The sequence below is a fragment of the Synchiropus splendidus genome, chromosome 4, assembly GCF_027744825.2.
Source record: "Synchiropus splendidus isolate RoL2022-P1 chromosome 4, RoL_Sspl_1.0, whole genome shotgun sequence".
NCBI lineage: Eukaryota > Metazoa > Chordata > Actinopteri > Syngnathiformes > Callionymidae > Synchiropus > Synchiropus splendidus.
The window spans coordinates 14,095,195-14,122,870 of NC_071337.1; the positions used below are offsets into that span (position 1 = coordinate 14,095,195).

Here is a 27,676-nt window from a genome sequence, read left to right on the forward strand (position 1 = left end):
CTGGTGGAGGACACGGAATACTGACCCGCAGTTTTGTCAGTTGGATCTTGCTAGCTTTACTTCACAGCTACTCCGTCGACCCGACCTTGAACAAGTGACAGTAATCTATGAGTGAGTTATTTGGTTGTTACAAGAAACCTGTCATGATTATTTAAATCTCGAAGCTTTAACCAAATATTCTTTACTATATTTAATACCGACATTAAATATGACTGAACGTGCACCCAGGTATTTAATATGCCACATGCAGCAATTTAGGAATTAATGTAAATACCTAAAACAACAATATTAATCGTTACAAACGTGCGTAAATGTAGCTCGTGAACTGTTATAGTTGACCGTTAATGACAACAGATGGACGTTAGTTTATCCTTCTGACTTTTTCAATGGCATCCTATTGCATAATTTTCTTGACATTCAGAACGTTTCTCACTGGTTGTCACTGTAGAATATCACGGTGCGACCTGATGATTCTTTATATTGTATTGGTATTTTTAAGTGTTGCAGTTTAACGCAGTACACAATCTTGTACACTAGATGACAGTATTCTCCGCAAGGGCACATGTGATTTCGTAGTGTCGAGAGAAGAAGAAGAATCGATGTCATGTTGGATGCTCGATAAATAAGTCCAAAATGACTAGCCGGATCATTCCAAAAAGAAAAACAAAATCGTCTGTGGAATGTGTCGCTCTCTGAAAGGAAAGGAAGTGGCTTCATTCTAATGTCGTGCGGCGTAACCAGATCACTTCGATGAGTGGGTAACAGAGCAAAGTCACCTCCATTGTATATACAGATCAAGCTTTGATAGATAAAGCGCGAAAACCTGCCACAATGCCGCTAGGAATAAAACCATGTTGTGCCGTCTGCAAGACCAACTCGTCGTCGATGTGGAAGAAGGGAAACCACGGAGAGATCCTCTGCAATAACTGCACCGGGAAGAGCAGCACAAGTAGCGCTGGCGGTGCTACTGCAGCCGCCGCTGCCGGACCCTCCGTGTCTGCAGCGACTCAGCCCAGCAATGGCGGACCCAAACAGGTCAGAACCCCTCTGTTAACAGTCAGGCCTTTACCCGAGACATTTAGGCGTTTGCTGCCTCGCAGACAGTGGCTCATGAACCTCTGGGGATTTGGCATGATGTGTTGTCATTTCCTCTCTTTGTCCAGAAATCTGTATTTGTCTGACTGTTCTGGTGTTTTTGGTTTTATAACTGTAAACTGTTCAGCAGCACACGCGCAAGTGTGTCATTTTTACAAGCCTCTTTGAAGCAGCACTAGTTGTCTTATAAGTTTGGAAGGCACCATCTGATCACGTAGTAGATGATGTACTGAAAGGGTCTCTTCAATTGTTAACATGCAATGTGTCTTCAGTCCAAGCAGGAGATCCACCGCAGGTCAGCACGTCTGAGGAGCACCAAGTACAAAGCTCCAGCTACAGAGAAGAAAGTGTCAACAAAAGGCAAAGGGCGGAGACACATTTTTAAACTCAGGAATGTGAGTTCACATTTTGTTTACTACACAGTTGAATTCTTCTTCTACGGCAACATCTTCATGTACTTCTAATATGTCTTCCTCAGCCAATCAAAGCACCTGAATCTGTCGCCACAATCATAACGTCGGAGTCTGTGTTTTATAAGGTAACGTTTGAATTGACCAAAAGCCATGTGATCTATATCTGTATCACGAGAAAATTCAAGCATAGATGTTTGTTTCTTCAGGGAGTTTACTACCAGATAGGGGATGTGATCAAGGTAACCGATGAAGAAGATGGAAAGGCCTATTATGCCCAAATACGAGGCTTTCTTCAGGACCAGTACTGTGAAAAGAGTGCTGCTCTCACCTGGCTTCTCCCCACTGACGCTAGCCCCGATGGTCAGTTTGATTCAGGAACCTATATTGTTGGTAAGCTTTATTTATGTCAACAAAGTCGTGGTGATGGTCCACCATGATCACATTATCCTTAACTGTTCCAGGTCCAGAGGAGGACCTGCCCAGGAAGATGGAGTGTCTAGAGTTTGTCTGTCACGCGCCCTCTGAGTACTTCAAATCACAGAGTTCGCCTTTCCCAACCATTCCTATCAGGCCGGAAAAAGGTTTCATCTGGACCCACATTGGCCCAACGCCGACCATCACTGCCAAAGACTCTTCCAACGGTGCCAGTTAAAGCCACTGTGGTGTGGGAGGCAGCTCCTTTATGAACTGATGCAGGATATTTTATACCCTAAGGAGATGGATCTTAACTGCCTGTGTTTTATATGGAAGACAGTTGTGTATATAAACATTTGGAGAAAAACAATTTTGTTTTTTATTATTATTTAAAAAAGAGGGACGTTAGAAATGCTGCTCAAGCAAACAATGCTCTCTCCCATCTGATAAATACGGTTTTCCTGTTTTTCTTTCACCTGCCGCTAAATAAAAGAAATCTCATTTCAATAAAAGCATTTTCACTTCACATATAAGCATTGATCCACATTTTTGGTGATGTAGAAGGTATGTGGTTCGACACTAGCTGCATACAAACGTGACTCTTCTATTTACAAACAAGCTTGTGTTGTGTCCTTGTGTCCGCAGTTATGCCCTCACTAAGGGGGTTTCAGAAGGACGTGAGACAGCTGCTTCTATTAATAACTCTGTTCACTTACCTACCATGAGACCTCATTTCTGGCCTCTTAGTCGGGTCGCACATGAGCACAAAATAGCTGGGCAGAGAGCAGCGCGACACAAAGGTATTTGACTGCAGCTCTGGTCACAACAGAGCCGACAACCGGGAACTATGAAGTCCCTGCGATTCCTGGCTGCTGAGGCCTTTTCTTATAGTGGACCAAGCGCCTTGGAACACCTCGGCTGTGTGTCATTCAATCTTTACCCTCATCTGTTCAAGGCCTGCTACCTCCACGAGCAGGCCCAGCTGCTCCAGGCTCTGGTTCGGACTTGGCCGCTACCTGAACTCAACCTTCAGAAGCTGCTTGGAAAGACCAGTGACTGTCAAGTAGACCTGACCACGCGCACCTGCCGACTTTGTTTGGAAGCTATTTCAACTGGGTTAAAGGTATTAAGTTGTCTGTGAGATTCTAATCTCTATTGAAATTAGCATGACCAGTTTGTTGCAAATGGTGTTTATGATGCAGTACCTACCCTGCTATTCCTGTGCTAGCTAGTAAACATGTAGTAACAACACAGCAGCTTGTGTCCAGTTCTAATGAGGATTCAGCCACAAAGCCTTTATGTGTTTGTGTTATCAAACTTTTCCTCGTGATTTGTGACTAATATGTTAATAGTTTACTCCCTGTAGGAAATGGTGAGGATTATTATTATTATACTATTTGGCTTTCATTCACTATATAATATATGACTTCAGGTAACATATTTGAGCCTTTTCACCTTAATAAGTGGAGGATTTGTCTTGATTTATTTTTGTTTCTCTTTTCTCCTGAAGGACTACATGTTGTCCCCTCCAACAACCTACGCCAAAAACCTTCATGTGGTGGATCTGACAGGCCTGAAGGATGTTGAACACCAAACCTGCCTCTGCAGGTCGACACTGGGCAGATGGGCCAGAACTCGTGTCTTCGCCCAGATCTGCTATGAGGTCATGGTGGCCATCCAGGCCAGCGACGTGTCCAAGTCAGCGCTTGAAACCTCGGTGGACGTGAGACTCAACGGCTTTGTCACCGGCCGCAACTACGAGCTGGTGGCTCAGGCCTTTCTCATGCTTCGCTTCTGCCCCCTGAAGCTTCGCTTCGCCAGCTTCAGAGCCGATTCTTTACCCCTCAAACAGCTGTTTTATGTTCTCCGACTGGCAGAGCCGGAGTCCATTCAGAAGCTGGAGGTCGTTCACAATGTTCCTCTTGAGGCCACACACCTGGAAGTGCTTCTGTCTAGGGTGGACTTCACCAAGCTACAGTCTCTGACCCTGCCGGCCGGGGCCCTGGATATCAGGAGGTTGGGACAGGATGAAGAAAACCTACTGGAAACTATTGGCAACCTGCTAGCTCAGCTGACCAACCTGAACGAGCTCTGTGTGAGTTTTTCAACACTCACTAGTCACCTGAGGAGACTCCTCAGGTAGGTATCCAAATAGAGGAAGACATTTTTGACTTCCTTTCTGAGATGTAACTGTCTTTTGTTTGGCATTTCTCCTGCAGTCCTCTCCTCACTCCACTTCGTAGCGTAGAGTTGGCCAACTGCAGCTTGAGCCGAGTGGACATGACCTACATGTCAAACAGTCTGCACAGTGAGGAACTGGAGCGTCTGGACCTCAGTGGCCACAACATCTTTGGCACCTTCTCCACCAGCTTCCAAAAACTGCTGAGTCGCTGCTCTGCCTCACTGACCGTTCTGGTCATTGAAGAATGTCAAATTGAAGACGAGCACTTGGAGGCCTTTATGAATGCACTGCACTGCTGTCAGGCTCTCGAGGAGCTCAAACTGCTGGGCAACCCTCTGACCTCTCCAGGACTGTGCCACTTATTCACCATGCTGATGGCATCTTTTCCTAAATTAAGGTACATAGAGGTTCCGGTTCCTCGTGACTGTTACCCCGAAGACGTCACATACCCGCTGGAAGATTCGGTGTTGCTGCAGTACGACAAGGAGAAGTTTGAAGAGGTCAGAGGTCAGCTGATGGGGATGCTGGCGACAGCGGGGAGGGAAGACGTGGAGATCTGCTCTCCAGTCATGGGGGCGTACGACCCAGACATCAATGAGACTTGCAACGAGCTCAGCGTGTCCATGTTGACGTCCTTCAACACTGTGATAGGAAACTTTATTGGTAAAATAAGCGACGTGGACGCTCGCAGATGTCAGGCTCAGAAAGACAACTGATGAGTCACAGACTATAATGGACGACTGAACCAAATGTGGGACAAATCGCCACTAAAATACAAATGTAGGGGCTGGATGAATGAGACGCACCATTGATCCCATCACACAAGAATGGTGATTTTAATCTCGAGTGTTAGGTGGCTGAGTAATGTAGGATCTTTTAAAGCACTTTTGTTATTGTGTAGTAAACATTTGTATATGTTTGACTGTAGGATGCTTTTGTGTATCTCAATGACCTTGAATAAACAAACAGGAACACTGAAGGGTTATTTTCTCAAAATTATACCGTTTTAATAACTTTGTTTTCATTTTAAATACAACACCAGGGGGATCATGCAGCAGACCAGTGACAACATTTATAGAAGAAACAAAGGTCTGGTCTACTTCTTCATCCATTCCTCTTTTTCTTTCCTCTCACGGACCACCTCGTCCAGGTACGGAGTCAGATAGTGAACATCCTGAAGGAAGAGAAGAGATTTGAGTCTCACACCTGGTTAGTGATATTCAGGTTTTAAAGGAAAAAACTCAAAAGTCAGTTGTGAAGGATTCAAGACAACGTTTGCGAGTTCATTGTGGGCTTGCCAGTGCAGCTATAAATGCAAATTAAGGGAAGCAGTAAACGTGTTGCTATTCATGATTGTTTCAACATAAAAAAAATGACACTTAAATGAAGGATTAGAATATTAGTCCACAGTTACAACCTACTCATAAGAATCTAAGACAGGTACCTCCTCATATTTAGTCCACTGATCCTTGGGAAGGATCTGCTGCTTCATGGAGAGATCCAGAGCCCTCTTGATCCTAAACATCCTGTCATTGTACAAGTTCTCAGGGATTCTCCTCAGGGCTTCTTTCACATCATCATCCTCATGAATGGTGTCGTCCCGCATTAAACCTGTAACAGAGCGCAGAAAATGACTCAGATGGACCATCAAAACAGGACGATGAATAATTCAAAGGTGAGTAGGAGGGGAACCTCTTTCAGTACATTTAGCAAGTGGACCTGCATCTGCGGAGTCAAACTTATACACAAAATGTGCAGTGTAGGTGCCAGTTTGGTTCCAAACGAACAGCACCACAGATTACAGACTCTAGAAAACTGAGTCCTCCTCATAGCAACAAAAACCTGCACCCACAGCGGCCCAAGCATGAATGAAAGCAAGAAATAAAATTTTATTTTTTGTTATAAATAAAACACAAGATATTCTCCCCATTAATTGTCATCACGCTGCAGATTAGTCAGAAAACACAACACAATGCAAACAATAAAAAGCTGTTTTGATGAGTGCATTTGTATCCTCACCCAATTTGTTGAAACCGCACATGTTGTAATACCATTTGCGGAAGCCGCCGACAAACCTGCCCGCTGCAACTGAAACAGAAAAGAATTAAAGCATCGAAACGTTCAGATCAACATCATAAAAATGGTTTGAATACAATGATTGCATGCGATATATGTATTATTTGGGAAAATAAATTAACGTTTGAAATAAAAACAATATGTCACAATTGCTCAGGAGATGAATGCTGAAATTACATTTACATAATTGTAGAAATTAGAAATATATGCACGACAAAAAGTTGACCTCCATCGAATTGTTTCCACACTACACCCAAGGCCACTGGAACACCTCTATATGGATTTGGTTGCCACCTACATGAGGGTCTAAAGCCTGCCACTACTCATTTTTTGAATTCGCTAACGTTGATCAATATAATGTAGAATTACTTCACTCCGCTTCCACGTTTCAGTTCATAAATGTAAAAAAAATAAAACACATTTGTGTTATATTTATTTGACTGACGTTTAAGCGCCTTTACGTGTACATGTAGGCAGATTGCTTTTTGAAGTGCGTAGTTTAATACGAAAATAAGTAAAGAATAAGTACATGGTTACGTTTAGATTGAAATGAGTCACTGACAGTTACACAGATTTTATAGCACTGGAGCCCTGCTAACCACATAGCCGCGTTAGCACAGGGACACTAGAGGACAAACACAGGAGCGTCATCGAACCAACCCAATCGAATCCAAAATACACCAAACCTATGTTCACGTGCACTTTATGTTATAGTTAAAACATTGACAGTGAACGAAAACCAACGATCCAATGACTAGAAGAACGACGAAGAGCTGCTATATAGCCTACCTGGTGCCCTCGCCGCCATGTTTACCACTGAAAATGTATGCAGTGCATCATGGGTATTGGCGATTAAGTCACCGCGAAGCGCTTGCGCAAGAAATTACTGTGACGTCAGAGATTCGAAGCCGGAGAGCATTTTACGCCTTAAAACCTGTCGTTTGCACTCTTGTTGGTGATTTTAATACCTATTATTGATTAGAAATTGAGCCACAAAAAATCCGACGTACATAACCAACAACATTAACGCTTTAGAAAATTTCAGAGAAAATGACTAAAGAAAGATAAGACAAAAATTAATTCCTTATTATCAGTTAGAACACATTTTTTTATTTACAAAAATATGATATAATCATCATCATCATCATTCCATGAGGTTTACCATTCTCTTTTCATTTGATCAGAATTAAAGTGTCTTTAGAAAGAGAGTAAAATCTTCTGGTGTCGCAGCAGCCAGGTCAGAGCAGAAAGCCTGGTCTGGCAGAAACACCAGGCGATCCAGAGAAATGTAGTTCGGCTGTGCTGGGTCATACTGAGCTCTTCCAAGGTACTGCAGGAACAGGTGACGCTCTTTAAGGCGCAAGTACTTGGTATTCAGGACCTAAAAAAAACGCCAAAAAAAATATTGGAAGGGACCATATGAAATAAACAAAATCCACATATGATAGGTGATGTACTGCCATTTGGACATTGCTGCACCTACTTGAGGAAACTTGACAATCTGGTGGTGCGGTAGTTTCATCGTGTTGTGCAGGAAGTCAAACGTTTGTGTCAGCTTCCTCTTGTTCGCCGTCAAGACTTTAGGAACGGCAAGGACGATGTGTTGAATCTCATTCTTCTTAAAGCCCAGCTCAATTTCACAAATCTGCATGAACAAAGAAAACCACTCAACATCTCCTTACAACAACCTTTTATGAAGGAAAAAAAAAACAACTAAGTAGCATGCGATCTATTTAAATGTTACACGTTTCATTCTTTCATTCTTTACTTGATACATGATGACATGATTCCAGGTTAACTCTGAGTGGGGAGTGAGAGTCTTGCCCCAGGAAACTGAGTGCAAGATGCTGGAAACGACATTAGCCCCACAACTCCACACCAAAATGCAATATGTGGAGGCTTCTGGTTGCTGTCTGGGTGGACAACATCGCTCAAAAACTCCCAGAGCACCGAGATGTTCACACACAGTAGTGGAGGTTTGATGTTGGAGAATGGGATTCATTGAACCGCACAGCAGTTGCGGGGACTCGATGTGTGTTCAGGTTCTTGATCATTTACGTGTTTTGGGTTTAATCAAGCTGATAAACTTTACATTTACTTGAATTAAGAATGTTTAATTGTTTCACGGACGACATGCTGCTGCCGCACAGCTGCCTTCATGAGGGAAGCTGCGGGGAGGAAAGATGCAGACTTTTCTAAAGTTACTGAAGGTTACCAGACTATTTGTTAATCATTCAGAAGTCTGGATCAGTATTTCACTGAAAAAAATTGCGTGATAATCAGTAATCTCTGTCGCTTTCTTCAACTTGTTGTGAGAGTAACATGGATGAATGAAGACTATGTTTCTGCCGTTCTCTTGTAAAACAAATGTGAAAACACAACGTTGTGTTCTCATGTTGCTTTAGACGCGCCTCTTCGTGGGTCACAAACCAGCTACAGTGGTACCTCGGTTCTCGACCACAATCCGTTCCAGACGGCCGTTCGAGAAGCGATTTGTTCGAAATCTGAATCGATTTTTCCCATTACAATGAATGGAAAAAGAAATAATGCGTTCCAAGCCTTAAAATAGGCTTTTGTAGGAGTGAATGTGGCGTGTCTGCTGCAGGTGCGCTGTTCGTCTATGTGTGTGGCCGCTGCATGTGGGAGGGGTTGCCGAGTGAGTGACGTCTCTCCAGAAGTGAAGAGGTGCCCGGTGCGTGTCCAGCTCTGAATGTGCGCTTCTGTGCAGTTTGGCTGTGACAAAGTCATAAACCAAGTAACGCTCTGTCCGAGACTCGCCACATCCCCGTCCCAGCTCCAGCTCCAGGACATCAAACCCTGGAGTGAGCGCTCCAGCACCTCCCCTGTGACACTCTACCACGGTCCAGTGTGGAGACAGGAAAGGTTTTACACCTCAATATGAAGAAAAAACAGAGGGTAAATGTAGCCAATGGGACACGTCTGCATACAGAGGCTGCGTTATACACAATAACAAAGCGCACCGTGGGTCAGCTGATCGGTCCGCGCACATTATGTTTTTTCTGGCTTTTTTGGGGGGCGTTCAAGTTCGGGATTCTCGAAATTTTTGTTCAAACTCCGATTTGTTCGAATTCCGGGACGTTCGAAAACTGAGGTACCACTGTATTCCGAAGATAGTGCCTCCAGCAGAGTAGAAAAAAAGACCGGAGGCACTGGGGTGCGCAGCAGGGGGCGAATCGGACTCAGGCTACCCCAGCCAAAGTCTGCAGTGTGAAAATCTGCTTAGACTCACAGACACCCACTCACACATCAGGAAATTATAGACACAAATTAATCCCTCGTGCACTTTTAGACAATGGGAGCGGCCACAGGCTGGAATCGAACTTGCAACTCTCTAGCTGCGTTCTCTAGCATGAACAAATACATCTGCCCAGTCATTACCTTAAGATTTTCTTTAACTGGCTCCAAACTATTACACAGCAACCTGGGCAGCCGACTTAGAACGTCCCTAGTCTGCAAATGAACAGGAACATGTATCAAGTTACAAGTTCAAGAGTGGAGAGGAGATTAAAAAAAAAAAAACTCACGTTAGCAGCACTTAGTCCGAGTTGCTGCTGATAGAAGCCCAGTCTGTTGTCCAGCCTCTTTGAACTGAAGTTCAGCAGGTTAGGTGCTTTGGTCACCATCGATGCAACCGCTTCTACTTTAAACTGCTTAGACTGGAGGTAGTTCACTCTGTACATGCGAGTGGAGACAAAACACATGGTTTAACTGTTGCATGTGGTTATCATCAAACACATTCACCTATAAAGTAACAAATGTCTGCAGAGGCTCTTCACCTTACTAAAGCTCACCTTCACTTATCATCAGCTTACCAACTCTACCAAAACATGCATTTAAACAGACAAGAAAATAGTTACAAGCATCAAATGATTGTTTTGCTAAGTGAGCAGAAAGCAGACTGGATTTTAATTTCTGTGTGAAGATGCCCCCCAACACTTGAAAGAAAGGCTAACATAATAACTAGGTCCAATTTCATTACTAAAAATGTTTAAGTTGTCCCTTTCATTCATTATTTTCTTGGCAAACAGTTATTTGCCCCACACTTGTAACCAAACACCCTAAAAACACGTGCTCTCACCTTGCCTCCAAGTTACACAAGTCTTCTGTAAGAAAGAAAGGGTTCAGCGTGATGATGCGGCCAAAATGAGACTCATCCACTCCAATCTGTTTCAGGAACAGTAGTCTTGGCAACACATCAGTCTGGAAGTCCAGTCTCAGCATCATGGAACCCACGTTAGGTCTCTGCTCCAGCTTCCAGAGATTCACGCCTGAAACAGTGATTCACATTCACATCACATTCACCACAACGGACCTGAATACACGGCTGAATTTGTTAAACAACAAAAGAAAAATCTGGAGCAGCGATGATACATCAATGTATGCATGAATGCGCCTGCAGGGAACAACAATACCTGTGTGCTACCTGCAGGCGCATGAGGGGCTGTTGCACAATCCAGTTGCAAAATTATTATCATTAGGACAGGCTGGAATATCTGCCTTTACAGAACACAATTCACATTTTGTTGTGTTTTTAGCATGAAAACTATGTTGCCCACGTCTCTTAAACATCAGTTTATGAAAATTTATGAATTCATAAATGCCCCGTCAGATACCATAATAGTTTTCTTTCACAAGGATTCGCAGATGGAAAAGGGCTGGGCTCTATCTGTCTGTGTCACCAATTAACTTGTTGTCTAACAACCCTCCGGTTTACTACAACTAGGAACAACTTAATGCAGAGGTAGTGAAATTCATACTTTTTTTGCATATCACTGCCAGCTCCATGTCACAGAGGTAAACAAAATTGACCACCAGAAGCTGCGATTGCAAAAGAATTCACTGAATTACTATCGACTACTATGACTCACCCAATTGTACGAGCTTGGTCAGTGTCTCAGACCTGTCGACATACACACTAAGAGAGGTGGAGGATGGGGGGAGTCTCATGGGGACTGTCAGACTGGCAGCTTCATCATCACTGAGCTCATCTAAAGGGGAGAGTTCTGTTACAGCATCCAGATCTGTTCAGAAAGAAAGAGGACAACAAACAATTAAAATATATGTCATAAAGCCTCATTGCAACATGCAGAAGCACTTACCAAATACTGCATCATTCACTGGTAGTGCACTGCTGACTCGGACTTGGTTGGCATCAAACCCAACCATCTCAGCTTTTGGAGACTCTATGGCTTTCTGTTCGACCTCAGTTCCAACATGTTTGTTGCTGCTACTGTGTGTCTGATTTACGGAAGAATAGGAACCGTGGAAGGAAAATCTGGTCATGTTTTTGGGTGGAGTCCTTGTGAAAATTGTAGAGACGTGGGTTTGTGTGTAATGCCGTGTTAGAATCGCTGTACTGGAGGAGAGAAGACTTGTGCATCTCAGGCACAGTTTAACACAGGTCATGGCGATTCTGTCAACAAACAAGAGGAGGATGTTGTTAATAAAACGGAGCGTGAACTCTCAATACCTCAGCAAATGCAAATATACATCGGTTCAGCACCGGCGAAAACAGAATGTCACATTTGTAGAACTTCAAATACAATGGGGTGTTCATTATCTATGTGGTACATCCCTATTTGGGACGACATTCTCTTATAAGAATTGAACTCTCAACCTCAGTCAAAATTAAGCGAGAAATAGAAACACAATTGACTTACTGTGGACGAAAACGACAACACTGCAATGTCAACGAATCCACGCGCTCATTCTTCTTCTACGGCCAACAGTTAATAATAGCTGAATGTCGCCACCTGCTGGACCATCAATATTCCAGTGGGGTTTCACTCTGGTCAAAAGTCACCATTTTTTTTTTAACCCACTCTCCGAATAGTACATTATTTTCTTTACAAACATACGCTTGAACCACAACATGTCCACAAAAGACAGCTATTTAATGAAGTTCATGTAAAATGTAAAATCCAAAACTCTATGTGACATATTACTGAAATACTTAATACATAATAGTTTTCACCAACTGACAAAAGTATGCTGCAAATACACAATAAGCAAGTTCTTTTGGTTAGACGGCATTATAAATAATAGCATATCGAATACACACTGACTAAATGGTATTGGCATTTTAATTCTGCTAGATTGATTCTATTTGATCCTTTTATGACTGTGCTTTTCACAAAAAGAGGAACAGCTGTGTGTGACAGAGTTAATAGTCATCAATCAAATAAATCAATAACAACACAAGTGAAGGTGAGTAGAACTTCTTTATTATTAATTCTAAAATGACAAATCATGCATTCACTTTAAAGTCAGAAATATTTACAAAATACACCTGAACATGTTCTCCCAATGATGTGGGCAAAATAACAAAAGATAACAAATTATTCAAAATGTAAATGTACGTCGTCAACTACCTATGTTACACCAGCTCAAGTATGTAATATTTAAGAATGAATTATCTTTCAAAATAATAATAATAATAATAAAGGACACCAATAGTCAATACAGACTTGATGACAAGCAAGAGTTTTAAACAACAGCATCAAGCAAATGCAAAATTGTGATATTGGCCAGGGGTTTCCATATATGTTTGTTATAGCTGAGTTCTGTTTCATAAAACAAAAGTAATAACCTTTAAAATATCACAAAAGCAGCAGAAGGCTGAGGGAGAGCATGAGGGACAAAGAAAGATGCAACTACCTTTACAAAGATAATGAAAGAGGTTTAGCTTGGCAGAACCAGAGTAGTTAGTCTGACTTTACGATCATCACAATCACACAAATCAAACAGTAAACCGAGTATTGTCCCAAAAATTTAACCTTGAGAAGAGAGTGTTTTTATTTTTTTACTTATTAAAGTCATAACTTCCCATGATTTAGGAAGCGTGGAGGAAGCGGTTAAAGGCATTGTAAGCAGACTCCAGGTCAAACAGCATCTGGCGAACCTGATTATCATCCAGTTCATCGGAGGCAGACATGCTGCTGAGGGTGGTCAACCTGCAAAGAGGGAGGGGGTAGGGATGGAGGGTTAAGAAATTATGACACGCTCACTGAATTCCACAGTTTAAAAAAATCCTGACAGAAACTGAAACTCAATTAAAAGTGCAGTCAGAAGGATGAAGATAAGGATCAACCATGAGGTCCAAAACTGAATTTTGTAGGAGATAAATTAGATTAAATCCCTCTTGGGTAAAAATGTGAAAAGTATAGACATGTGGCTTGTCATTGTGAGAGTGACATGTTTTTAAGACTTCCAAAAACAATCCCCCCGATGTCAATGTGAGAAAAAAAAAATCCACGGTAAAATGCAAACAATCTTGCCACTGACAAAAAGTAAAACCAGCAAAGATACCACCACTAACCAGAGGCTAACTTTGTCCTTGGCCTCTGAATCTGGAGGCATGTTGCTCATCCTGTTCATCGTCTCCATCAGCTCCCTCAGATCAGGTTGAATCTGCATTCAGTTATCCAGTCAGTCATACCACATGGCCATGTGTTTGATCTGTACATTACCTCATCCATAGCTCTGATCTCCAGTCTCAGCTTGTCCATCACCGTGATAAACAACTAAAGGGTGACAGGATGATATTGGAATATTAGTTCATCTTAATTTATTTTACTCACTTCAGGTAATAATTTACTCACATTTTACTAAACATTTTAAAAATACTTCATAAATATCTTTTTTTCAAATACAGCAATATCATAAACAATAACAGCAAAAACAACAACATTTTTTGTCAGGAATTCTAGAAGTGTGATTGAAAAAGAGGTACATACAGAAACGATATCTGCAATGCAGCGGTTCAGGTTGCCCTTGTCATCCTTAATGGTGATTGGTCGATCTTCTTTAATTCTTTCCATTGCGAGTGGACAGTCGAGCTATCAAGGAAACGGGTGAATTTCAAACATCTGGCAGGATTCATTTGCCCAACACATCCTTCGAGAACAACCAAGGCTTACTCTGTACTTCCTGCAAAAGTCATCGATGGAGCCCACATCGGAACCCTGCACCTGTTTGAAGGCAGCCTTATACTGGACCAGCAGCCTGGAACAGAAGCCTGTGTACCTGAGAGGGACACATATTGGATATTATTATGGAATTAAAACATAGTTTTGTTGCTGTAGTTTAAAGAGACACTAAATAGTTACTCATTGGGCGTGACACAGTCTTTGATGTAAGCCTTCTCCAGAGCCTGAAGAGTCTTGATCACAGCAAACAGCTCTGCCATGTTGTCATATCTGCAGAACAACAGCATAATAACTATAGTACCATCATTAAAACTGTTCATAGTAAAATATGTTGCTTACTTTTCCCTTTCTCTTGCATTTTTGTACAGTTTCACTTCCTGAGAAAAGGTGATTTAATAACATTATGCTCAATCTTCCAATATTTAATGCAGTCTAAATGATCAATGCTTACCTCGTACAGCTCAGGCTTATTAGCAGGAGCTGTTGTCAAGAAATAAGAAATTAGATTAGGTGCTTTTTTTTACCTACTGTTCAGAAGAACATTGAGATAGAAAGTGTGTCACCTGCTCCAACTCCTCCACCCGTAACCGGTATACCATGAAACATATTGCTGGTGACTTGGAAACTTGATCTAACAAATACAAATGTTTGATACGTTAGGAGACTTGACTGGAACAAACAACCAGAATAAACAACAAACTGAAGATGTCTTTTGGAAACTGGAGTGAAACAGTCTCACTACAAATGTAGCTTTTTTTCGAATAAATATCACTTCTTAACATTATAAATATGCTGTGGTGCAACATTGATACTCATCCATGAGCGTTACATAGGTAGCCCGTACAAGACACATAATCACAACTCAAACGAACTTAAATATTCGATGGACTGAATGTTCCTCGAGTTTTAAACAATCTCATATGTAAGGTTTTCAGCTAAACGATCCAACCAACATAGGCTGCCCAGCATGTATCACATACTTAAATGAATAGTTTAAACGTACAAAGCGGACGTTACTTTCTCTTTACATTTATATGACATTGAAATCCAAATGTTAAAACACTGTTCGATGTGGGAACACAAGAATGCAGCTTTTCTCTTCGAGCGTCATGGCAATCCCAATTGTTACGACATATATAGTGCCATTTATGAACACAACGATTTGAGAAGAGTAAACCAAGTTAGATTGGTGGATATAAAAATATAACTACTCGCGTATTTATGTCAGATATCGAATTTAGAAATAAAAAACAAATCGCTCACCCTTCCGTGAAACTAAGATGACGTCACTGTACGTATTTCCTGTCACAAGGACCGAATGACCAAAATTATTAGTAGGTCTTAGAGGCGCCTGTCTGAAATGTATTTGCTGTAAAAATGCTGTTTATTTTCAAAATATATAGTTGTTTTGGACCTTGGATTTTTCTACCCACTTAAATTGATTTTGGAAAGAGGTGAACGCAAGTTTTGTGACGATATATTTTACGCAATAAAAATATTTTTAGTCAGTCAGCATGAAGACAGCCACTTTTTGAGGCGCCAGACTCAAAGCGGAGACGCGTCTCAACATTTTTGGATTCTTACATTTATGCTGGTCTTTTATAGTAAGTATTTAAGTAGTCCGTTTATGTCGACATGCAAGTTTGTAATGTGTTGATGTACACAGCCGATATAAAGTGGCTAATACGCTGGTTGACTGTAGTTGCAGCTATGGTGAAGAGTTGAGATTTATATTTGTCATTCTCCAAGACATAAAGCAAAGACTGTTAACGTTTCTGCTCTCCAACTCACGCAGAAAATTACAGAAGGCAGTCTCCCCACGATCTTCAGTCTCCATAGAATGGCATCCAAACCAGTGCTGCGGACCTCCAGTCAAGATGAATGTGGAGTTTGGCTGGACGCAGTGGAGCTAAAGGATAAAGCAAAACAGGTGACTTTTGTGTGTCTATTTAATCTAATAATGCACTCAAATTAGCTATTTTGGACCAGCAGTTTTACTCGTCCTGTTTCTGCTCCAGAAGAAACGTCCAATGCGTCCTATTTCCAAACTCCTGAACCCTTTTTTGAATGGTGGTGGCTACAATCTGGCTGTGGCACTCAACTTCACTCAGACCAAAATTGAGATGCCAAAGACCAAGCAGACATCAATGTCGAACTTCTTTGAGCCGCAACGCAGAAGTAAGTCATTTCAATCGCTGATACTTTCTATCTTAAGATGGAAGTGTTGAATGTAAAAACATGAAATTCTTTAATGTTGCTGGGTTTTGATGCTAATGTGTTTTTTTTAATTATTTTTAAAACTAGTTCTAAAGAAGATGTCAGTATTGGATAACCGTGATGAAACTGCATCCACCACAGCAGGAGCCAACAGTAAAAAACGGAGACATGATGTGGATACTGAGCTGTCTGAGAAATGGAAAGTTCCTGAATGGAGCCATGAAGTCAAAGCTGAGGCAGCATCACCAGTCCGCAACAGATATTGGTCACCTGGAGTCGTCAATAATTTTAAAGATCATTCAGAGGACCTCAGTCAACCACAGAGAAAGAAGAGGAAGAACAATGAAAATCTACCGTACGATGAGGAGCCACTGATCAAGAGCAGCAAAGATCTGCTAGATGATTTCAACACAGTGTGTGAAAACACTACATGTTTGAATGGATGTTTAAACTGTCTACAAACTGAAGATGATTTTGTTTTCCAAACACCTTTGAGGACATCAACTCAAAAACCATTTAAACTCTGTTCACACGAGGACACCCAGAATATAAACTCTTTGTTGTCTTCGCCAAGCAAGCAAGCATCTAAGCAAGCATCTGTCTCGCAGCTGAGAGAGATCACCAATCATTTAAAGACTGCATCACCACTGAAAGAAGTCCCTGATCACCTGTGGAAGGAGACACACCAGGACTCAAAAAGATCCCCCATTAAGAAACCCATCAGACACCATGAGGACAGTCTGTCCATGCTGTTTACACAGGACTCTGAAGGCTTTCGAGTTATCGCACACCGTGGCCACCAAACCCAGTTGAGTCCACTGAAACATAAAACGCAGATTGCTAAGAGTCACATTGTGTCTAAATCTCAGATTGACGAAGAAGATGAGAATCCTTTTACTCAAGATTCTCAAGGAAATATTCTGATCAAACATTTTTGAAAGCACTGTGTTGATGCCGAGTGAAAGTGACGCTTGAATGCTAATAAAGAGACAACCAATCGGTATCACTCAATTTATTCGGAGAGTGTTTCCATCGAGCAATTGTTTAAAATTCATTATGTATATGCAAAGTTTGGGATGCTAAAATAAAAATATGACACATTTTAGACGACTGGTTAGTGTTGCAGGGACACATTAACTTCCCTGAGGCAACTCTAAGTTTTATGGCCTAAAAAACAGGGATGGCCCGGCACTTACACACAAGGAGTGTGTGTGACCACACGCCAACTTTGTGTACTCACAACAGTTGCGTCAATGTTTTTCTGAACTGGGAAATTTTCAGAGAGTGCAGAGAATTTGTTTAGACGTTCAACAATCCATTCACTACACTGTCATACCAGCTGCTGTATTTGAATTATTGTAACAAAAGAAGAGATCTGGCACCCCACCAATGGCTGAGCAGGGAAACTTAAGCCAGCCCTTCTTTTATTAATGAGACACCAAAGCTTTGTGTGTCCTGATGAACACACCTTCACCAGGTTGTGTTTTCCCTTGATATGAAGGGCCAAAAATCTTTATTTCTTTGTTCTGTGTTTCAGTCAGTCTTGTGGAACCAAGACATTGGAGAACCTTTACAAACATCTGTGTTGGTTCTTGCTCTGTTCTCAGCTGTACGGGGGCCTTCTAAAGGGTTTTCTGACACAGCTGAGTGCTAAGTAACCTTATATGATAATAGTCCTGATGCCAATTGCTGGATGGTTTATGAAATGGCTGGAGCTTCATAAGAGCTAGAAAACCCATCGTTTGTTATCCTTGGGAATAAAAGGAGGTGCAGTGGACAGGCCTTAAAAAGATGACAGTGTAAGAGGCTGACTCCACATCAGAGGTTTCAAAGATTACAGTGATACAGAGTCATACAGAGGCCAACTGAGGGGAAATGATATGATGGAAAGGACCATGTGTTTTTTGTTGTAATGCAGAGTAAAGCATTAGCATAAAATATTTCGAATCAGTCTTTTCTAACAAATTGCTTAAGAATTAAAGGGTTTTAATTTAGTAAAAAAATAAAGTATTATTGTCATTCTTTTTAAACACTGCAGTCTTATTAGAATACGTCAGATTATATATCCTTAATAGTGCTGTCATTTTAAGTCGATTAATTCATTACGCCACAATTTAACACAATTAATTATGAGTATCAACGGTTCTTCATTTTGCCTCATTTAGGGGCGTGTTATACTTCTATTATTCATTTTTGAGTTGCTATATTGAGCTTAAGTGCCCATTTGAGACAGCCTTATTTTATTTCAGATTTTTATTTATTTAACTGAATCGCTGTATTTGTATTACATTTTTGAAAACAGCTTTATTTTATTTATTTAACTGTATTGCTGTTTGTTTTACATTTTTGAAGACAGCTTTATTTTATTTATTTAACTGTATTGCTGTTTGTTTTACATTTTTGAAGACAGCATTATTTTATTTATTTCACTGTATTGCTGTATTTGTTTTACATTGTTGAATAATGCACCTGCTTGATCTTTACCTTTGGATTTCATTTATGAAGAACAGTTCAAATCTTCAAATCTTCTCTTCTTACTGTATTCAATTGACTTGTCATGCACTACAAATTTTGAATATCCTAGAAGTCAAATTCTTTATTCAGAGACCTTTAGCAGATGTGACATAAAAATGATTGACAACACTAATCCTTGATGTAACAGCCTACATAAGAAGTACATAAAGAAATAGTATACATAAAGCAGCCACATGTTATAAATAAACAACCACTATAACAAGCTAAATAATATATGACCAGAGTCTGGCTGGTTCTGTATCAAGTTGTGGTGTCACCATTACACTAGTGTGGACTTGAATAAAGTGGTCGGTGTTAGTGCAACTAATATTTCAAGTATTTATTCAGAAAAACTAATGTTAACAAAACCAAATGAATTATTAAATAAAAGACCATGGTGTCCCTTGGATCATGTCCTATAATTAGGGTCTCCAGTGTTTCCAGGCTTCCCAGCTGCTACTGTTGTGTGGTGGGCGGGCTCTGATCATGGGTGGAGTTTGGGGCAGAGTTTTTAGCAATGGGTCCCACTGCCGTGTCAGTTAGACAGGGGTAGCTGGGAGCACCTGATGGTCTCTGTGGGACAATCCGCACCATTCAACACCCACTCTGTCAGTAGAACCATCTACCTCCTCTTTCTCTCTTATTGATTGTTTCGTCTTCTGAAATATCGGCTTCATCCAAACAATCCCCGAAGAGGAGATATTGCACTTTGACTTTTTGGATTTTTCCTATTTATTGTCTTCTTCTTTTTTTTGCACTAACGATGCACACCACTCAGAAGGACACGACATACACCAAGATCTTTGTCGGGGGTCTTCCCTATCACACCACGGATTCAAGTCTCAGGAAATATTTCGAAGTGTTTGGAGAGATTGAAGAGGCGGTGGTCATCACGGACAGACAGACCGGAAAGTCCAGAGGCTACGGATTCGTAAGTGACCGTCGGAGAGAGACGCGCGCCTTGGAAGTGTGTTGCGCATTTCTGAAGTTGTGTTTTGCTTTCATTATTCACAAGTGACGCTCTTCGATCTCACCAGTTGTTCACATGAAGGTCACATCAATGTCATAATCCGCCAACATCTATCCAGGTCGTTGGGTGCTATTTTCATTTATGTATATTATATTATTATTTTATATTGATACAAACATCCCATGACGATAATGTGGAGAGTTTAACATGAACAAATGACGACCAAAGTTTGTTTTGGACACATATATTGCGCCAATTTTCAGCAACGGTGATAAACAGCGGTTAATAAGCAGATCCTAAATGCAACATAGAAAGATAGGGAGCGCTGGGAAGTTCACATCAGAACAGATCAGAACTGACCTCCACCTGTGGATCAGTATATGCTGAGAAGAGGGAGTTTTAAAACAAGAGACAAGACCTGAATCAGCCACCATCAGAAAGCGAATAAACATCTTCTGTGCCCTGATAATGATACCTCATAAAACTGGACTAACAATTCACCTGAAACAGTGGTTCAGTTATTCATCACATGAAGGACATGTCAACGTACGTTTCTGCTAGGTTATTAATGCTTCATCCCTCCTTTATTCTGCCTATTAATTCGCTGTGTCATCATTTCCATGCTTCTCCAAATATCTATTATCAAATTCCAGCAGCTATTGCTGCAACTCACATGTACTAGTGTTTAAATTGCACTGCTACAATTTTGCTCTTCTTTAACAAAAAACAAAACCCCCAAAGTCATATGTTTAGCTTTGATCCACCTGTTGTTTATGTTAATGTTTTATGTCTGTGTCTTTCAGGTAACAATGGCGGACCGATCAGCCGCCGACCGTGCCTGCAAGGACCCCAACCCGATTATTGATGGCAGGAAGGCCAACGTCAATCTGGCCTACCTTGGTGCAAAGCCTAGAGTCATGCAGCCAGGTAAGAAGAGCAATGTTAGAATACACAATGTTTCATTGAGATTTACTTGCCGGGTTTACTGGTGAAATTACTTGGGTTTAATCTGTGATCATTTCAGAGTTGTGGTTGTCTTCTCTCTGTTCTCCTTATCTTGCCTGTCTAACATTCACATTTTACTACAGAGGTTACAGAGTATAACATGCTGACAATAGCTTCCTTATAAGTGGAAGCACACCAGTTCTTCTTCATGGTCCATTTATATAATGCTCTTCCTTTTATGTTCAGGTTTCACATTTGGCGTCCCACAAATTCATCCTGCTTTCATCCAAAGGCCTTATGGGTAAGCATATGTTTAAGAGTCTGTACTTTAAACCTGTGATTCACATTCATCAAATATTTCAATTCAATTCAAAATGTTAACTTGTTAATCCAGAAGTGTTCTATGAAGAGAATGTGCTGGTGTCTGTCATTGGGCAGTGATAGAAAGCTCTTGTCTGACTCAATGTTATCTATTTCTCTCTGGTTCGACAGGCCGGGTTAATCTAGACGTTTGTGGAATAGTCCCACGAGCATAATCACAGATCAGAGAAAGGATTACCTGTAGAGTCAAACACACAAACAAGTTCTCGAAATGGTGATTATAGTTGCATGTATGTGGGTGTCATTTGGATTTTTTTTCCCCTCTTAATTCAAGTAGACTACAAGCTTTGTGTGCCGTCATGAAGTGGTGTTGTTAGCTAAGCGTGTGCCTTTTATCTTCCTTGTTGAGCCACGCTGGATTGTTTGGGGTGCTCTTTTGTGTAAGCGTGTTCATTTGCAGAGAAACGTTAACTCAATCTTTATTGATTTCTCTCTACTGGTTGAGTTGGTCTGTGTATGTGACTTTTTATGTTTTAACTGCCTTATTTTTCTTGCTTCCATTTCATAGGAATACAAATTTACCGTCATTATTTCTATATATCAATATAAATATGTCATTTTGAATTAGTAAAAGCACTAGAAATAACACCGAGCCCCTCATGTCAGACAGTACAGACAGTAGCTGTGCAACATCACAAACATTACACTCCATATATATTATATGTATATATATCATAATCTATATGATGATGATTTTTCTTCTGAAAGAAAAAAAAGTCTTCAAATTAGTTGGGCATTATAGTGTAAGGATTGAGCGCACGTGTGAACTGTTCAATGTCACAGCAAGTTGTTGTTCATCTCCCATTGACATTCACATTCATTTCAAGCTTCGTTCAATTCAACAAAGTCTCTAGTGTGACACAAGCAAATGTCTGGATGTCTATCTCATCACATGGGCTTGTGGTGTTAACGAAAACAATTTGGCCTATTGTGCCACACAAAGCTCGGATGCTGACATTGCATGAAGCTCTATGTAGTGTGTGTGTGTGGGGGGGGGTTGCGCAACCCTTCTCCTGTCATATGAGGGCAGGGAAAAAAAGCCATTTAAACATTGACTTTTCAAGAGTCAGCATTAAATGTCTTTCACGGTAGCAATTGCGTCATAATGGCTTTATTTAAAAAAAGAAAGATGAAAAAAAGAATATACGGCTAATACCAAAGTAACTGCTCAGATTTATGATCACCCAAAAACACAGATTATATGAAGTAACTGAGTGGCAATAGCTCATCTCTGGCTACTGTCATCGTGTGCAAGGTTGATATGGGCAACACATTCAACAGTGAGCTCCAAAATTCTTCTGTCATGAGTCAGTCTGGAAATCATTGGCTTAGTTTTCACTTTGCCTCATTGTCTCCTCAATGCTAGAACTGCAACTACATGACTCATGTACAACAGCAACCGTTTTATTTAAACGATAAGTCTTCCATCAAAAAAAAGGAAACAGAAAAACGGATATTTTGTTTTTTTGTCCTTTGGCTCAGCTCAGATGCTGGAGCAAAGAATGAGGATAGGAATTAAGATAAATAACGTTTGGTTGAACGTGTCCATTGGTTTCAGTTTCAAAATTTCAGATTGGTGTGCTCATATCACTGTCTATTTGCTCTTTAAAAGACCTGCTCCAACAGCTCAGAGCCCCACAGACCCATTGAGAAGACTGTGGTGCTGCAATAACTATAATTGACTACTAAATTAGTGGCCAACAAGTCCATTAGTCGACTATTCGTGATGATTCTCCAAGCACAATTGCTGTAAAAGCAGGCTTGCTGATCACCGTGACCCTAAACATTGAAAGCAAGGGACCCTTTCCCAAAGGACACATCAAAGGACACATACCTTTCACACCATATTTTGAACCGTGAAAATAAAAATGTAATGTTTCAAAACAGCATTTGACACAGATCTTTACAACATATTACACTATGACATATTACACCATGAAAATAATAGTTATCTGCAGCTCTAGAAGACAGTGAATGCAATTCTCAAGGCCAAATATGTTTGACCATTTCAGCACCTTATTATTTGCCTAGTTTCATTATGTTTTGTTGAGGTTTCTCTAGCAAAAAGTGCGAGACAAAGCCAGTCTCCTTGCCTGGGTCACACCACTCTGATTATGTGATATTGGACTGTGGTTTTTGACCCGAACAGATTGCTATTCATCTCATTTTAAGGTCAGACGGGATCATCCTGGAAACCTCAACCTGCTGAGATGCATTAGCGGAGCCTTCAGTGTCACATGTTAGCTGAAGTGCTGTGTCTGGATATTTTACAATTAGTGGAGAAAAACAAACACGCTTTTCTACATATGATCATAACCTGTGGCCCTAAATGCTCAAATCCAGCTGGAGAGTCATGTTTCAATGTTAACACATTTTCACGATCTGTCCAGTGGAGTGATTGTGCTTTGCCTTCATTAACCCATTATTGAAGTTTGACATTTTTTTTCCTCTGACATTTTACTGTTGTTCTCTAATGGCTGTGTTTTCCGTTGAGGTGGCTGAGTTTCATTGTGAAGTGCAGATGAATGGTGTTGCCATGATGAACCTGATTGAAGTATTGAAACTAACAAAGAGTTTACCATTTGACTTCTAAAGCTGGAAGTCTGTTTCCACACCTCATTGGAGAGGCAGTAGCTATGTCATGGAGGGTAGAATGTGCTCATTGTCCTTTATTGTTTGTTTAATGGAAACGTCCCTGTGGGTGCGAAGCCTCGTCCCCGCTGCCTCCCCAGCTCTTTGTCCTGCCACAGAGGGGGAAATGGCAAGCAGCGCCCCTTTTTGAAAACTGTCCAGCTGTCAAAGTGGCAGTGACATTTTCACAAAGCCTCCATGGGCTCATCGTTTATGTCTGCGACCCTGCTACAGACACTATAAGCCCCCACCCCGTTTTTTAAAAATGTCCCACCACTAGTGGGCAGAGTCACTCGGGCCACATGGATTTTCAAACTAAGTTTGAGATTAAAATGTATGGAACGGTTGGGGGGTTTCTCACGCGGTCTGCTTTGGCAACCCTAAATTCTTCTAGTCCCAATGAGTTGTTGAGGCTGTTGCCTTACATACACGACTCTTAAAACACTCACACTGGAGACATATGGTGCATTCCAGTTGTGTTTATCATAAAAAATGACATAATCCTTTCAAAACCAGTTTTGTAGAGGAGTGGGGGATCCTCAAGGTAGTTTAGAAATGAACATGCCTTTTAAGAGATACTGAGTTCAGAAGGTACAACCCAACAAACTCCACCTAACTAGGACTGGCTCTTTACAGCCTGATTTTGATTCATGAATTACTGACAAAATATAGTCCATCGAAATAGCATAATGACAAACAAAATAATAAAATAACATAATTAATCGCATATAAACTTTCTGTCACCATTTTTCATTGGGTGCACCTCATTACACAATGTGATGTCTTCACCAAAGCATCCATGGTGAAGGAGGGGAAAAGAGATTGGCAGATGGACAGAAACTTGTGGTTCAGTTCACGATATGCTGTAAAGACTTCAGTCATCACCCTGATGTTTCAGGTGTATAGATTCAACATAAATTAGGCCATTCTGCTGTCAAATAGTAGAATGTGATTAATCGTGATTCATTTCCAAATAGAACCTCTTTACATCCACTTCCTACATGATAAAAAATCCTGTCACATCACTTGGGCATTCAGTTACTTTTGGTTCAACATTTGGCGAGGATTTTCTTCATACATACCAACATGCATCTATGCTATTTCTCACAGACAAAGTACTGGATAGCAGCTATATTCCTAGCATGACATCAGAATAAGAACACATGGAAGCTCCTGCTGTGATTTCATAACATAATACTGATGTTGTGTACGGGTTGAATTCTCCCAAATCCAATATGTGTGAATGGTTGTCTTTTCTGTGTGCCCTTTGACTGACTGGCCGTCTGTCCAGAAGCTGGACATGGTTGCGATAATAACTCCAGTGACCATTACTGAAGTTACTGAATGGCTTTACTTTTAATTCTAAAAAAAAAGACTTTTTTTCTTCTGACCTTTGCACTTTATTCTGACAGTTTTTTTTTCTTTTGCTTTAACAGCATCCCGGCCCACTATGTGTATCCTCAGGCTTTCGTGCAGCCCAGCATGGTCATCCCTCACGTGCAGCCAGCGGCTGCCGCCCCGGCCACTGCTTCCTCTCCGTACATCGACTACACTGGAGCTGCCTATGCACAGTATTCCGCAGCCGCAGCCAGTGCTGCCGCTGCTGCCTATGAGCAGTACCCATACGCAGCATCCCCTGCTGCGGCAGGCTATGTAGCCACCACAGGTTACGGCTATGCAGTCCAACAACCTCTAGCTGCTGCCGGCCCGGGAACAGCTGCCGCCGCAGCATTTGGTCAGTACCAGCCCCAGCAGCTGCAAGCAGATCGAATGCAATAACAGATGCGAGACAGGCAGAGTAGCACGCCCCGATATCTGCTGCGATGGATGGATCCATGATGAGAGGAGCGGCGGAGGAATTCAAGTGGAGCAGGCCTGTGTGTCAGCGGCTCAGCAGAAGGGTTGCTCTAGAAAGTTAGTCGATATAACAGGATGGTGATGGTGCTGATGATGATGATTATGAAGTGGGAACTTAGTTCCCACTTGCTGTGCTTAAACCAAAAAAGGCAGAAAAAAAGTCACAGAACATAACGATGGAAGGTTGTTGTTATCATAACTGAATATTGAAGTTACCATTAATGCTGCAGTAATAATTCTTATCGCGATGGCATGCAGGAACTAATCCCTGTGGTGGTAGAGCTGTTCCACTAAGCCTTAAAATCCCATTGCTGTCTTTAAATGTTAGTTTATAGCTATTTTTGGTCATTTTTGAAGCCCATGATGGTACATTTCTTTCTATTACATATGAAGGGCTGTTCGTCTTTTCGCTCCCATTTTGGTAGTTTACGATTTCTGATAATCAGGGAAATGGAACTGTTTTCATTGTGTTGGTTTTGTGACCTCTGTCAGGAAGTTCAGGTCCCTCATATCTGATAGTTTTCATGATCCGGATGCTGATTGTCCCTTTTGGGCTCCACCTCCTGACCTATGCTAAGTCAACCGATGACCTGAAGGCCGAAAAACTCATCGTCATCAGCTGTTTGACTTGACTCTTGATGCTGTCAACAGAAAGAGGCAGTGAGACACTCTAATTCAGTTCCTTGCCTGTGTTTCACTTGTACACACGCTGGAACTGCACACATGGCAGTCAGAGACAAAGGTGGGGTTTCTCTCCGACCGTGCCATGGAGAGAAAGGAAAAGTCAGAGGCCAACAGCTGCTGGTGGACTGAGCCACCTCAGCGCCACACAGACGGATCACTCTGGAAAGGCAGAATCACTTGTGCTTGTTTGTTGAGCTGACACATTTTAATCCCCAGCCCCGTTTGGGAACTGACGTTAACCCCCCTCCCAACCCTCCAACACACACACACACACACACACACACACTCACACACACACTCACACAACATTGCCCCCAGCCATTCAAACATGTCGCTGTCAGCACTTCCACCTCTGTGCAGCTCTCGTCTGCTGTCAGGTACACTCAGCCACCAGGGTTCGACTATATGTTGTCATGTTGTGCCTTATTTTTACTGCTATTTAAGGAAAAACTGAAAAAGAGAACTCTTCTATTTAAGATATTTATTTTTGAGTGTAGGAACTTAGTGGTGGTACTGTATTAATATTATCGTGTACTCATCTCAAGGCATATATATATATATATCTATATAAGTTATTGAGTAGCTGTAGTAATTATATTAAAGTAATTATTTTTTATTAACCCTCAACCAAAAATGTGTATGTAGAATATTTAAGATTCTGTAAAGTGCACTGTATTTTTTAGAGTATAAAATATTGGTAAGCTTAATACCATTTTGTATGGAACTTTTACATTTAAAAGGAGGCCTTTTTGCATGTTCAGCGCCTCCTACATGTTTAGGTCAAAAAAGCCCAGATGCTGCTTTTTTCTCTCCTCTAGAATGTAAAGTCATCGAGAAGATTTTAGTAGCTGTGCTTCTTCTGCTTCCTGAACTTCAAATGGTTTTTTTTTTTACACTGATGAACACTTTTATACTTGAACAATTTCTTACAAGGGAAGTATGCAAAATAAATGGTCAGAAAAATAACAAAAAATGCTTTTAACTGTCACTGGATGAAGGCATGAGTTTTACTATTTAAAAACAAGTGGTTCTGTTGATGGTTGGAGTTCTACTTCAATATCTCAACATCATGTATTCAAAATGGAAATAAAAAGTTCAGAAAATGAGTTGTGTTTTGTTGTTTGAAAACAGATTTAAAAAACAGCGGTAAAAATCTGTTATGAGCGGCAAATGTATAGCTATTGTATGTATGTCAATGATGTGCTGATGTTTATTTGTTCCTGTCCATATTTTAGCTTCATAAGTAGTAGCTATTGGATATGTGGGACGTTCCTGTCCTGGAATTCCCAGGAAATTCTGTTCATGTTCATGACAAATGTTCATAGAGGATAATAAGCTTAATGAATTG

General features: G+C 41.1%; 7 protein-coding genes across 13 annotated transcripts; 4 read left to right on the top strand and 3 right to left on the bottom strand.

Annotated features, from left to right (window-relative positions):
* The first annotated feature begins 11 nt into the window (after positions 1-11).
* gatad1 (GATA zinc finger domain containing 1) lies at positions 12-2,424 on the top strand. Of its 2 annotated transcripts, XM_053861429.1 has the most exons (6): positions 12-111; positions 871-1,035; positions 1,368-1,490; positions 1,574-1,633; positions 1,715-1,898; positions 1,970-2,424. In XM_053861429.1, the coding sequence occupies exons 2-6, from the start codon at positions 886-888 to the stop codon at positions 2,158-2,160; spliced, it is 708 nt and encodes a 235-aa protein (XP_053717404.1). In that variant the 5' UTR covers positions 12-111; positions 871-885; the 3' UTR covers positions 2,161-2,424. The 2 variants fall into 2 exon arrangements, with proteins under 2 accessions (XP_053717404.1, XP_053717403.1); XM_053861428.1 differs by lacking the exon at positions 12-111 and having other exon boundaries at positions 122-1,035.
* Positions 2,425-2,769: 345 nt separating this feature from the next.
* On the top strand, positions 2,770-4,820 carry lrrc14b (leucine rich repeat containing 14B). Its single transcript, XM_053863781.1, has 3 exons — positions 2,770-3,045; positions 3,433-4,061; positions 4,142-4,820. The coding sequence occupies exons 1-3, from the start codon at positions 2,770-2,772 to the stop codon at positions 4,818-4,820; spliced, it is 1,584 nt and encodes a 527-aa protein (XP_053719756.1).
* A 266-nt stretch (positions 4,821-5,086) lies between these two features.
* Positions 5,087-7,020, bottom strand: LOC128757753 (cytochrome b-c1 complex subunit 7). The gene is made up of 4 exons (XM_053863269.1): positions 6,970-7,020; positions 6,124-6,192; positions 5,549-5,715; positions 5,087-5,278 (listed from the first exon to the last, which is right to left on the bottom strand). The coding sequence occupies exons 1-4, from the start codon at positions 6,986-6,988 to the stop codon at positions 5,201-5,203; spliced, it is 333 nt and encodes a 110-aa protein (XP_053719244.1). The 5' UTR covers positions 6,989-7,020; the 3' UTR covers positions 5,087-5,200.
* A 261-nt stretch (positions 7,021-7,281) lies between these two features.
* On the bottom strand, positions 7,282-11,912 carry mterf3 (mitochondrial transcription termination factor 3). The gene is made up of 8 exons (XM_053863316.1): positions 11,862-11,912; positions 11,301-11,614; positions 11,070-11,222; positions 10,280-10,469; positions 9,726-9,873; positions 9,580-9,651; positions 7,664-7,825; positions 7,282-7,561 (listed from the first exon to the last, which is right to left on the bottom strand). The coding sequence occupies exons 2-8, from the start codon at positions 11,605-11,607 to the stop codon at positions 7,367-7,369; spliced, it is 1,227 nt and encodes a 408-aa protein (XP_053719291.1). The 5' UTR covers positions 11,608-11,614; positions 11,862-11,912; the 3' UTR covers positions 7,282-7,366.
* Positions 11,913-12,417: 505 nt separating this feature from the next.
* Positions 12,418-15,975, bottom strand: vps28 (VPS28 subunit of ESCRT-I). Of its 4 annotated transcripts, none has more exons than XM_053862684.1 (10): positions 15,921-15,975; positions 14,693-14,760; positions 14,581-14,609; positions 14,469-14,506; positions 14,310-14,399; positions 14,121-14,226; positions 13,938-14,039; positions 13,671-13,724; positions 13,520-13,611; positions 12,418-13,154 (listed from the first exon to the last, which is right to left on the bottom strand). In XM_053862684.1, exons 2-10 carry the CDS (start codon positions 14,733-14,735, stop codon positions 13,034-13,036), a joined length of 675 nt encoding a protein of 224 aa, XP_053718659.1. In that variant the 5' UTR covers positions 14,736-14,760; positions 15,921-15,975; the 3' UTR covers positions 12,418-13,033. The 4 variants fall into 4 exon arrangements, with proteins under 4 accessions (XP_053718659.1, XP_053718657.1, XP_053718660.1 ...); XM_053862682.1 differs by lacking the exon at positions 15,921-15,975 and adding an exon at positions 15,393-15,450; XM_053862685.1 differs by lacking the exon at positions 15,921-15,975 and adding an exon at positions 15,158-15,362.
* LOC128757411 (uncharacterized) lies at positions 15,645-17,335 on the top strand. Of its 3 annotated transcripts, none has more exons than XM_053862678.1 (4): positions 15,645-15,733; positions 15,925-16,059; positions 16,148-16,307; positions 16,434-17,335. In XM_053862678.1, exons 2-4 carry the CDS (start codon positions 15,970-15,972, stop codon positions 17,282-17,284), a joined length of 1,101 nt encoding a protein of 366 aa, XP_053718653.1. In that variant the 5' UTR covers positions 15,645-15,733; positions 15,925-15,969; the 3' UTR covers positions 17,285-17,335. The 3 variants fall into 3 exon arrangements, with proteins under 3 accessions (XP_053718653.1, XP_053718654.1, XP_053718655.1); XM_053862679.1 differs by having other exon boundaries at positions 16,151-16,307; XM_053862680.1 differs by lacking the exon at positions 15,645-15,733 and having other exon boundaries at positions 15,948-16,059; positions 16,122-16,307.
* A 2,084-nt stretch (positions 17,336-19,419) lies between these two features.
* Positions 19,420-27,406, top strand: rbm24a (RNA binding motif protein 24a). The gene is made up of 4 exons (XM_053862686.1): positions 19,420-19,791; positions 20,634-20,757; positions 21,022-21,076; positions 25,224-27,406. The coding sequence occupies exons 1-4, from the start codon at positions 19,624-19,626 to the stop codon at positions 25,564-25,566; spliced, it is 690 nt and encodes a 229-aa protein (XP_053718661.1). The 5' UTR covers positions 19,420-19,623; the 3' UTR covers positions 25,567-27,406.
* The last annotated feature ends 270 nt before the right edge of the window (positions 27,407-27,676 follow it).